At 44.6% G+C, this 12,686-nt stretch overlaps 1 protein-coding gene across 3 annotated transcripts in view; it reads right to left on the bottom strand.

The window, feature by feature from the left end:
• Positions 1–12,686, bottom strand: part of CCDC85C (coiled-coil domain containing 85C) — a 106,436-nt gene that overhangs the window by 6,540 nt on the left and 87,210 nt on the right. For 2 of the 3 annotated variants that reach the window (XM_009905229.2, XM_054161868.1), the window contains exon 4: positions 4,043–4,138. The exons of the other annotated variant lie outside the window; for it this stretch is intronic. In XM_009905229.2, the coding sequence (XP_009903531.1) occupies positions 4,043–4,138 (96 nt within the window). The remainder of the gene's footprint in view (positions 1–4,042; positions 4,139–12,686) is intronic. 3 annotated transcript variants of the gene reach the window in all.

Raw genomic sequence — 12,686 nt, 5'->3', positions numbered from 1 at the left:
GGTGGCACTGCCCATTTCTTTCAGTGGAAATGTCTTTTAATGGTGCAAACCAGGCAGAGCTGGAGCTGAAATCTGATCAGAGGGAAGCTACAGTTGTATTTTTCTTTCTGAACAACTTGAGATTCATCTACCCTGATAGGTTGGACTTTTTCAACCTGGTCTATTCTATTCATCCTGCTTTCCAGATCCACTCCATGTCTGGATAGGCACTTTGTAAACACGTTAGCATCTTGGGTATGGGGAAAAGGCATTCAGAGGGGTAAAATTCAACAACCAATCCTGGAAAAGCATGCTGACACAAAATACACTCTGAAGAGTGAATCATCTCCTGAAGAAAGACAGGAAGGCCTCTTAGTGCTGACCCAGCTCCAGCCATTCTCACATCCCGCCAGGCGCCACCTCAGCCATTTAGATGGACCAGGTTAATGTTCCTCAGATTACACCACCTGGGACTATGGATGTGCCTTCACAGAAATTATCTATGGCTCAGCTGAAGTTTAAGGACTGTGGATTCAGTGTGGATCTAAGAAATTGGGGTACATCTTCCTGTAATTTCTGCTACATTCCAACACAGGAGTTAACAGAAAACAAAGCGTACCCCAGGCTCAAAGTGGTTCGTGATGTCCCCTCCTTTTTTCTCTTCATGAAGCTGCACCAACAGCACTGGGCCCTCTGCAGACACACTAGCACTGTGTGATCTCCCTGGGTAAAACACCATCTGGCAAGGGCAACCTGCTGTGCTTAGTCACAGGGCAATTCTACATGCAGGGAAATGGTGCTGGACCAGGTAATGTTGCTGCTCTGCCTGAGGATGCCACCCCCTGAAAATAACCTGCACTTCACTCTTAATGAGCATGCTGGCTTTCTCCCTGCCAATACATAAATTGTGAGGAATATCTTGGGTATGTTCAGTTCTCTTTCATGACTGCACTGACATCTGAGGCCAAGGCAGTGTCAGCTCAAAGTCAACCGGTCCACCACATCTCCCACTTGTGGACCAACCCTGCAAGGCTGAGTCAATATGGGTGTGTATCTGAAAAAACACTAAACCTTTAGAAGGAGAAGTAAAAGTTGGGATAAGCATTTTTGTGCATTTTGAAGGACATTTTCTGAAGGGTGCCTCACAGATTTTACTGATTTATAAGTCAGCTGGACATAGCACTGGGGAACATGGCAACCCACTTCAAAGGAACAGTCTATATGCCCTGCTAGGACTTTTTCCTAGCTTTGACAGGGCCAAATCCTGCCTTATCCAATATCAATGAGAATGACTGATCACCTGCTTGATGACACTGTCCACATGGGAGAGGCCAAGCTGCTCCTGATGCTGGGGAATTTGGGTTACAGGCTAAATGTCATATTCTTATACATTTGCCTCCTCCTCAGCTCCCCATGACTTTAACAGGTTTGCTCAGTTCCTGAGCAAAATGCTTTGATGTTCAGTGAGATACTGAGCTGTAGCATATGTACCTTTTATTCTCGTTAGCAAAAACAGCTGTTAGGAGTGCCAACCTGTCATCTTTTTCCTTATTTAGAAAGTGCAAATAAACCAAAACTATTTCAGAAGCAAAAATAAAGAAAATCCCTAAATGTGCTCAAGGAAGAACTTACTCTGCTAAATGGCAGCTAATGCTTCAGTCACATAGCAAGCGTTCAGCTGGCGGAAAAAGCCAAGGAAAAGGCCTAGGGGACGTTACACAGAGGGATGCAGATGGAGGCAATCCAGAAGCCCTGCCTGCAGAATTGTACAGGGTGTATAGCCCCTCAGTGACCTTTGCTTGGGCAGAGAGCAGTCACACAGCTTCTGGACAGACTTGCATTCAAGCAGCTTGCAAGACAAGTGAAGCCGAATCCCAACTGACCTTGCCTTTCGTCGTGGTAAGGAGCTAGCCTGCTACAGCCAGAATGGCTCCTACACACAGCCAAAAAGGGATTTTGCTAATATCTGTTATGGCATATCCAAAATGCAGCATCTCATTTGCAGGCTGTTCTTTTCTTCCCACTAAAGGGAAGGTCATGAGCTGTATCACACGTGGTGAGGGTCTAAGCTAGTAACTGCATCCAGTTTCCTAGATGCAAGGACTGGCACTGGAAAAGTGGCCCAGTTCTGCAGCATGCACATAAGATCTACTCCATATGCTACAGCATGCCATGGCCAAAGTTTAAGATCCACAGCTGGAGACCAATGGCCACGATTTCACTGTGCCACAAGAAAGGAAGAGGAGGAGGAGAGATTGCAACCATCACCAGTTTCCAGTCTTTTCAATTTCCGGCTGATCCTTGGAAATGGGCCAGAGGATGGAAAAATAAACACCTTCTCATCCCTCCCTGCCACACTTGCCTACAAGACAATTTCCTCCTTGCTTCAAATGTGAGAATATTTTTAACCCTAAGTGTGTCAGCAGGACACATCATGTGAGAATGTTTATGCCCGTGAGATGTGGCTGCTATGACACCTGCTTCCTGACACCAACAATGGCACTTTGTAAGGGTTTTGTCTGGGTTTTACCTCGCCAGCCAAATAATTAAACTGCAGAGAAGAATTTCTTCCAACCCTTCCAAGTGATCAACAAAGCTCTGAAGTAGAGGATTAGCAATAATGATGATACATGTGCAAACAACCAGTCATCTAACTTCCTTTCGACTCCCTTATACGCATCATTGTGCCAGATCTCCCAGATTTAATTTCTAGTTTACATGAATCTTGATTAATTTTCCAATCCTTTCATAAGCTAATCAAACTGTGTCTTGAAACCATTTCTGTTTCTTGCCCTTACTAAGAAATTCAGTCCCATAATCCCTAAAGCAAATAGGAACCTAATTTCCCCCCAGAATGCGTTCATAAGCAACTCATAGCTATTTGATCTTCTAACTTAAAAACATTATAAACTCTGCTCAATGTTGTCCCTCACACCAAATGCAATGAAGAGGAGGAGCAGAAAGGTATGAACCTTGCAGTTTGGGAAGAAAAAGCCAACGGTGGGGATCAGGACTGCATGAGGGCTTGGATAATCTTAAATGCAAGTGAAGGTGGATTAGTATGATGTGTCAGAAAAGCAAAGGTATCCCAGCAATTTGCAGCGTTCTGCAGGGCATCAGATTAGCAGATTCATACACATATATACACAGGAGAAATGTCACCCACAAGCACAATGCAACATAGAACAGGATGGAGCACAACCACTTTCTTATAGCACAGAAACATTCATAACTAGCAAAGAAGAAACTTGTCTGGAAAACACAAGGCAAACTGATGTAGGCAAGTGAACTGCCAAATCTGCAGAGTTCCCTTGGGAACTAGGAAAACTCCATTAAAGGCATGTTTTAATCCCTGATAGTACTGAACATCCTTCTTTTAGGACCCAATAAGAGTTCTATGGTCTGGGTCTTTCAGATACTCAGAAGTAACTTGCTTAACTAGTTAAACATGTAACACCAGGGTATTGCACATTTCCTGCTAATGGATGGTCACAAGGACTTGAGAACTGCTGTGAAATCACACTTCAAGTTTTCTCCTTCAATTGAGCTAGCAATGCCCCATGCTTTCTATCACCAATGGTTCTGACTTTAATCCTCACTGCTGACATATCTACACAGGTATGATGACATAGTTTGCTGTGTCTTTACATTAGATAAAGTCTTTATCCTTTGAAGACTGCTGCAGGATTTTCAATAACAAAACAGGAATTGCAGGCTTTGTGTCCCCCTTTAAAACAGCTTTTTGATCCCTGCTGTCACCCCAGACACCCAGTTTATGCAGGACTGATGAACAGAAAGGGTAACTGACACCTTCAGCTTTTGTGGGAGGATTCTCACTCAAAACTATCTTGCTTAACTTCGTAACTACTTGAAGCAATGAGTATTCATCATGGCACAGGTTCTGGTTATTTGACTGAGTACAGACTTTCTATTTCTAGTTGTGTTTCCAAGAGAAGAGCAAGCACCCAGCTCTGTGCTTTGGTGTTCGCTGCACCATGCTGCACCACACTGCACTGTACTGCACCACACTGCACAGCCACATGGAGATCTGCGGCATCCTTACCTTCATAGCATGCACAACAGCCTCTGGTTTTTGACCAACAGGGACATACCCCGCTGCAGGAGAAGATGCAAGATCAGATGTCATGCGAGCTGGTCCCTGTTGAAAGAAGATATGGTTTGGTTTGCTTCGGGTGATTTAAACAAAGGGGAAGAAAATATCCAGAAAATTTGAGCACTAGCTTCTCTAAAATTCAATCCTCTTCAGCCAGCTGCAAAGACAAAAGACACTACAACCCCTTCCTCACAAGACACTTGATTTAATGCCATTTAAGCCTACCATCACTCAGTTTAGATGTACTCTGGGAGCAGCTCACCCTGGTTTAAAGGTGAATTGATTCAAGAAACATTGAGTTTTTTTAGGATAATTTTGTACCAGGACAAGATCAAACATTTCTCATCCTTCTAGCCAAGGGAACAATGCAAACAAGATTATTTTCCAGTATAAAGCGGTTATTTCTAAGAAGCTGCATTAATGAAAGAAACATTTGGCATAATTTCATTGCTTTTCTGGCAACATTTTCAGATAGACATCAAGTACCAATCTTCAGCTACAGAGAAAATTGTGAAAGCAACCTTAAAACAAGCAGATGTCCAAACCTAATGTTGGCTTGGTTTGTTCTCAAAATGCTGGCCAGCCCTCCTGCATGAAGGATCCCATTGGGAAGGATGCTGAAATTACATTTTACAAAAGATTTCTACTGTCCAAACAGCCTTGTAAGCACTTTTCGTAGAGCTCTCCTTTTTCAGAGGCATCCCACTTGGATTATGAGAGACACATTATTCAGCGAGATGCACCCTGCCTGTCCCTAATATTTTTGCACTGGTTTGTAGTGGTAGGAGAAACCAACAATGAAACCATTGACTAAACTTGCATTCAGTCTTCATATCCTTCAGGAAATACAAAGAAGGATTATACTGAGGGGGCCTCTGAAAGCAAATTAGGATGGCAGAGTGGCATGCAGCACCATCACAGGAATGCTTTCACATACAATACATGAGGCACTCCATGCTCATCTTTTTCTTGTTTAAAAACGCAGCATGTTTTATACTTCACCTCATTGCTTCACCTTCTAGGCCAAGGCCAGCAAGCTAGTCGTGCCAGAAATGAGCACCAGAGCAGGGGCACTTCATCACCTCTCATTCTTTCAAATGTTTTAAGTTGTGGGGGCCTTTTTACTAATACAATTGTTCCTGTGCATACATTAAAGAAAGAGATGGGCCAATTCATTAGGCTAGAGAAAATATACCAGCATGAAATGGCTGGAGTCTTTCATGCCTAGGCTACTGAGCTGTGCTTAATCCATGTCATGATCAACAGCAATTTACTCATAATAGAGACCTTCATGAACTAACTTGCTGGTGATATAAATACTTCTGAGAGGCAAGCACCTCAGAAAAAGGAAAATTAGACTTAACTCCAGAATAACTCTCCAAGGAGATTTAACAGACTGTCAAAGACAAAGAAACACTTGCAGGCTGGGCATGGTTCTGGACCAGCAGGTGGCCACCTTAGGACATGTCCTCAGCCATCCTGTACATAATGCCAACGAAAAAGCTGGGGAGAGAGCAACAGAGACTGGGTCCAGCCAGTCTACAGCTAAGACTTAAGACTGAAAAACAGGTTACAAATTTATCACACGGCTGGTAAATGCAACAGTCCTTCCAGAATCAGTCTCCCACAGAGGTCAATGACACCAGTATATGCATATTTCCTCTGCCCTCAGAACAAAAAACTGTCTTCTTTCCATAAATGACCAAGATCATGACAACTGAAAGCAAAATATTCAGGTGTTTGTGGCTATGAACCATACTTGGTATTGATCCTCCCCCACAGCTCTCTTTAGAAGTAACACAGGTAATCATATATTCCTTCTGAGTTGAGAGTAATCTCACAAAGTAAAAGGAATTCTTCTGGACCTTGCTGCTGGCAGCATTTTACATACAGTTTTCTGACCAAACTAGCGTAGATTATGAGGTCTCCTGTATGACAGACAGCAACAGCTTCTTCTCAAGAAAACCAAAATCACTGATGAGCTGCAAAGCATTTCCATGATCATAATCACTATGAAAATTATTACAGAATGAGAGAAATGTTTTCTAAAGAGCTTGATCATACTTAACCAATCACCATGCTGGCAAGACACAAGCAATCTTGCAATCCCTGTGCATACTGGATATATTGTATCACACAAACAAAACAAACCCCAAACATTCAAAGGGTCATCTTTCTTCTCAGACTAGTGGCTGAAATTCAGCAAGGGCAATCAACGGTGCTCCACCTGAACAAAGGTAGAGAATTTGAGTGAAGAAGACAAAATAATATTAAAGAATGAGGAGTACAGCAAAGCAGATAGACTCAAAACTTGCTGTCACAGTCTCAGTAACAGATGACTTCATTTCTAAAATAAGCATGATCTTTGATCCTCAGCTTGGAAGCCAAAACCCCCAGCCAACTGAAACAGATGTCCAAACTGCTGAGTGCAATTGTCAGCAGTGGTGAGAGCGCTCAGTGACCACGCTGCTGGCCTGCTGTGCCCCAAGCCAGAGAGACCTCCCCACCACGTGAGACTGCTACCACAAAAGGCCAAACACGCATGTGAAGAACGTGGGGGAGCAAGCAGTGACCTCACCACCATCCCTGCTCTTTGCAACTCATTCAAGGAGTAAAAATACCCACACTGCTAAGGGTGGCTTAGCATTTATCATTACATTTACCCCTTTTTGTGTGGCTGCCCCCTTAGAAAATACTTTTTCCAGGCACAGAGAGTCAGAGTTTTATAAAAGGGGGTGAGTCCTTCACTTACACCAATTTCAGTGTGATTCACTAAAAAAAGAAAAAAAGAAAAGTTTCAGCTGAGCCTCCTATCAGCTTCCCGCACAGAGGTATACATAAAGGAAGCTAGAAAAGCAGAGAGCGTACTCCTCACAGAAAGAAATTACAACATATGCAGCAGGATGTGTAGTCAGCCTTTGGAGGATGGAGGAGAGCTAAATGGGCAGAGTTCATCAATAGTGTTAGCTGAAGGGAAGGAAATGGAAGGAACAGGAGATAAGGTCAAGGTTGCTAAACTGGAAAATTGCCAACAGTGGGACAGAAGGAAAGGAATGGTAAAAAAGAGGAGGATGTGCATTTTACCCAGCAGGAAGCCAGTCAAGATGAAATGCCAGGGAGAGGCAACCAGCAACAGGAGATTGGAAGAAGGGCAGGAGGGAGGGGGAAATCTTAGGAAGTCAGGGTTAAAGAAGTAGCTGAAATTGCACAGATGGAGGAGATTCCTCATGCCTAAAAAACATATCTGGATTTGGAAATGTGGGTAAAAATTGCCACAGCTGCACCCAAGCACTCTCACTGACCTACTCTGAGGACCTCCATCACTGCAAAAATTATAGAATCACTCCCATTCCCTCCCTGTAGCTAACATTTTCACATCCACAGCAACATCCAGGCATTAGCACCCTGATGGACAATAACAGCAAGATCAGTGTGGTTACATCCTAAAACACAGGAAACGTCCATATAGGCAAAAAGCAACACGGTGTTCTGAGGCATGCATCACTCTCAATTTCCTCTCCCTGTCTGGTTTTGTCAGACATGCACTCTCTGTATTACACAGACATCTGGCTTTCCCCCTTGCTAGGTTTTCGTAGTGTTTGGTAGCTCAGAGATGGTTCACTCTTCCCCTTCAGATACATGGCTGAGGTGCCACACAAATAAATAAATGGTGCTAAGAGACATCTTAGAAGTCACCAGAAAGCATGCCATTACAAAGTTGTCGAGAAATACTGTCTTATTTTTCTAGTTTACTTTTCCTGAGCTTCAGCCTCAGCATCATGAGAAGCTGAGTCATTTGAAAAGGCAATGTTTCTTATGCTTTGGCCCCAATCAGCTTTAGAGTTGCTCCAGGTTTACAGCAGCAGAGAGAAGACTGGAAATTAGCTTAACTCTTCACTTACACAAGGAATTTGTAATACACAATTAAAACAACTGCACATCTATGTTGTGATGCTAAAGGGTCACCTCGGTAGCACTGCATAACACACCACTCTCTGTTTCATCCACTGCCACAGTTACACTGCCAAAGGAAGATGCCCAGCAGTGAGATTACCAGCCTAACTAAGTGTAGGGGGGTGTAAATTATGTATCTGATGTATACCTGAGTGCTTGGAGCACCTGATCATCCCTACGCACAGTTTGTTGACCACTGCACATCTGAGACTCAGAGACAGTTCTCCAAGAGTCCCAGGGAACTCAGGGCTGTGGAACTGTGAGTGACCTATTTGATGTTTCTTAGGTAAATAGGTGCTTTTGCTACTCTGCAAACCACATTCAAGACTGCCATAGTGTGGATGTCTGATGAGTTCAGCCCTGGAAAGAACAGCCCTGTCTCTGCTGCCAGGACAGCTCTAGGGCTGCAAGGAGGCTCCTAGTATGGCTCTTCATACCCCTCATGGGAGGCATACTCCCAGGGAGCTCCACTCCCAGGGGGGAAACCACCACAAAAGCTATTCCTCTGCCACCTCTGTGCAGGCAGCACTATGGAAGCACCTCTGAACACATTTCCCTTTCAGTCCTCAACTGCTCCTCCATTTCATGATGACTAGCATTGGATATTTGCTGGTGTTTGTGATGTGACCAACACACTTCTCAGATCTTCCTGCTTCCACACAGCATCATCTCCCTCCCCATCCTGCCAGCTCCACACTGTGCATGCCCTAACCACAGATCTACCAGAGAAGCCAGATTCTATTTGAGACATCCCCCACCCCCAGAACCTCTCGCTAGAGCCTGAAGGGCTTGTGGTTTGATCTCCCAGTCTGTGAGGAGATTCATGGTGCAGCTGTACTGTTAATAGGCTAAGAAAAGATTGAGGAACTCTTCAGCCTCTCATGCCAGAGCATCCATGAAATAATATGCTAGGCAGAGAGGACAAATCCCCCAGTTCTCTCTTGCTAAGAATGATTCTTGAACTGCTGACAAGTTCAAATCCAAAACAGAAAACAAACCAAATCAAACAAGCCCCATTCACTGGCCCAGCCCCGAACCCAAAACAACAGCAATGATGTGAGAAAGAAAATGCAAAGACCACAAATATTGCCAATGATCTGCTGCTCTGTATCAAGCTATGATGGCACTGCCAGTGCCTAAGACCAAACTGCCTAACGAGTCCTTGCTGGCTTGATCTGGTTGTATGGAATGTGGTCCAGCACAGATGCTGACAAGTAACACTGTTGATACTCCATTCCTACATGCCTGAAGGAATAAAATTACTAGGATTCTGTAACAGGGCATGCTATGAACTCCTGATACTGTCACACCTCCACAGTGGTAAAATAAGGCTTAAAATATGAACATTTCTTAGTAACAGTGGGTATGCTTTAGAAACCAAGAAGAACCTCTTGTAGAGGTTTGGGGTTGGAAAATTAAAACATTAACAAAGAAATTAAGACAAACAATTTCTCCTTGATTCTTCCAGGGATCTGAAAAAGACAGGAGACCTTTGTCCTGACATCTTAATGCTCAATTATATTCTGTCTTTTAATGATATCCTTTCCTACCTCAGCTCTGAGAACACTATTCCTGATCTGTAGAGGAGAACATCATGCTGATTTTACTTCACCTAAGTCCCAGCCCAGGCACTGAGGGTGCTTCAGAACAGTGTAGAGCATGCAAGCAAGCATTAATATTTCGGAACCTCACATCCTCCTTGCCTTCTATTATTTTTTTCTACCATTTCAAAAAAGAAGCAAACATTTAGGATTCAAACCTGATTAAATAAACCACACTTTTCTAATGGCATACCTCAGACAACATTAAACCTAAACTGCATCATATCAGACACCGTGAGGTTTTTATTGCTGAGACAGAACAAGGAAAATTACATTATAGACAGGCACTGCCAGACAACTCACAATAAAATTCCCAGGAACATCTATTTATCACACAGCAGTTTTGTTTGCAGGCTGCTCACCCAACTTTGAAATATACTTGGGCCCTTCCTTAGCATCCATCAGCATCCAGGCTTTTTACATCAGTAAAACGGCCTGCACCACTCTGTAAAGTAGGAATTATTAATGGATAACCACGAGGCAGTGACATGGCCATGTGGAAAGCAGGTGGCAGAGTTGGGCACTGACATGGAAAGGTGCCGTGTCTGATTGCAAACCCCAAACCTGGTGTACTGGCAGGTTTTGGTTTTCTGAATGGTGCTTGTGGCCACAAAGTTGAGAAAGTGCCCAGAGCAGCTCCAGTCAGAGACAGTGCTGGGTTCAGATGGGGAAAATCAGTGGCAAAAACATGGACTGAGAGCATAGGGCCACTCTGGCACAGGAGAAGCATCCCCAGACCATCACAGGGAAAGCATAGCAGCCCCAAATCACGGTGTGCCCATAAAAATGTAGCACATGCAGCACCAAGAACAAGCACTGGGCTCATGAAGGCGGGCAGTCAGTCCATCCAGAAACAGAACTCTCCTTCTACACAGAAACCCCCAGGAGATATCATGCACACACACTCACACAATCTCTTATTAACACCAGCCTGAAAAATTTCCTGGTCCCCACAAAGGCAAATCCAATCACTTCACCATTCTGCTGTCGGGGCCACATTTCATGTCCTCTGCTGCCTTGCAGCTGCAGGGGGGTTAAAGGCTGAAACAAAGCGATGGTGCCGCGTGGTGCTGTGACATGATTCCCTCTCTTTCTTCCAAGTCCCTTTCCTGCCTGCTGCCTCTCCTCATGCCCATGGCAGCTCTGCTATTTCCACCACACGTGGTGCTCCTGAAGGGGTCTGGCTCCTCTCACAGCCTGCAGGGACCTGAAGGCAACCTAGCAGCAGCCCCAGGGCTATTCACCCACTTCAAGATTTGCTGGAGGCACAAAGAACTGGGCGACTAGCACCAGCTCCTCTGCAAACCACATGGTGCAAAGTGCAGCCTTTTTGTCATCCTGCTGCAGGCAGTGCCAGACCGCTTGTGCCTGGATGTGGAGCATCCCCACCAGATCCAGGGTGCACCCAGGTCCCTAATGCATTCAGTCTGCCCAGCAGATGATCCAAAGTGATGATGACACTTGGGTTTTGTTATTCTGTGTCTACTGTGCAGAAAGCCTGCCAGCATCCCAATCAAAACAAAACACTCACTCCCTGCCGGTGCACTTAAATGGCTACACAGCACTATGTTCCCGAAGTCACAGCGGGCTGCCTCACAGCTGAGAGTGCTTGACACCCTGCCACCAGGCACAGGAGAAGGAACACATGGGAGATCCCACAGGCAGAAACAGGTCCCAGCCACTGGCAGGAGCTGAGTGCAGCAGCCATCACTACCCTGTATTAGCATTTTCCCTATCAAATCAAGGGACTTTATTGCAGATACTAATCTTCTTTGGCATTACTTAATTTGCTGCCTTTAATCATAGAGAGCAGCTGTCATGTAAACATTCAAATCCATGAATTAACCACTCTGTCCACACGGGAGCCAGGCAGAGCCCATCTGTACGGCTCAGCCATTACCTCCTGCATCTTCACGGCCTCTCCTGCATTCACAGATATCTACTTAAGTAACAAAAAGGGCTTACATGGCACTTTTGATTAATTGATTTTGATTAATTCTTTATCCATGAGTGTAGCAACAGGACAAGGGGTAACAGTTTCAAACTGAAAGAGGATAGAGTCAGATTAAATATTAGGAAGAAATTATTTACTGTGAGTGTGGTGAGACACTAGAACAGGTTGTCCAGAGAAATTGTGTATGCCCCTTTCATGGAATTGCTCAAGGCAAGACTGGGCACAGCTTTTAGTGACCTGCCTAGTGGAAAGTGTCCCTGCCCACAGCAAGAAGGGGTTAGAACTACTGGGACTAGATGATCTTTAAGGTCCCTTCCAGCACAAACCATTCAATGATTCTAGAATAAAGAAACAATGCAACTGTTTCATTGCTTTCTGAACCTAAACATCAAGAACACCAGAGAGAAGAACAGTTCTGCCTGGCAGGTATGACAAGGCATTGGCTGTAGGGGCTGTGCTAGGGCATCAAAGTAAAGGAAGAATTTCAGGGACTGCCTCAGACAGAGTAAACAGGCAGGACATTGTTTGCAACTGGATCTCAACTCTTCCCAGCACTGCAATAATGGTGGGTTGCAGCTCCAGCCCAGGGAAACTCCAGCACACACAAAGCCAGTGAGCTAGCTTTCTCCAGCAGAATGGGACAGGAGAGCAGTTGCTGTTTGGGTTGGTAACTGTGCTGTTCCAGTTGGAATCCCAGCATGCTGCTAAAAAGTCCCACTGACAGCTTCCCCCTCAAACTGTGAGACTATTACCAGCATGACATACTCTGAGCAGTTTCAGCCTGGAACTACTGGATACAAGCATACAAGAAGGAAGTCTGACTACTGTGGACAAAATAAGCCCACACTGTCTTCATAGACATGTGCACTAATTCCAGCTGACTCACAGGGGCACTATCTGCATGAGTGTCTTGAGAGGTGCTAGTTTTTTTAATAAAGGAACATCAAGCACATTTGATTTCAGAAGGAAACAGCAGGTATTTTAAAAACCTTTCTGACTTTGAAGCAAATCTGATTTGGGGATGGCCCAGGTGAAAGCCTCTGGGTGAGCAGAGGATGCACAGAGATGCAGGAGGATATCTGTG

Source organism: Dryobates pubescens, chromosome 5 (assembly GCF_014839835.1).
Source record: "Dryobates pubescens isolate bDryPub1 chromosome 5, bDryPub1.pri, whole genome shotgun sequence".
Classification (NCBI taxonomy): domain Eukaryota; kingdom Metazoa; phylum Chordata; class Aves; order Piciformes; family Picidae; genus Dryobates; species Dryobates pubescens.
The sequence above is the reverse complement of the archived record's forward strand: the minus strand, read 5'-3'. Positions and strand labels throughout refer to the sequence as shown.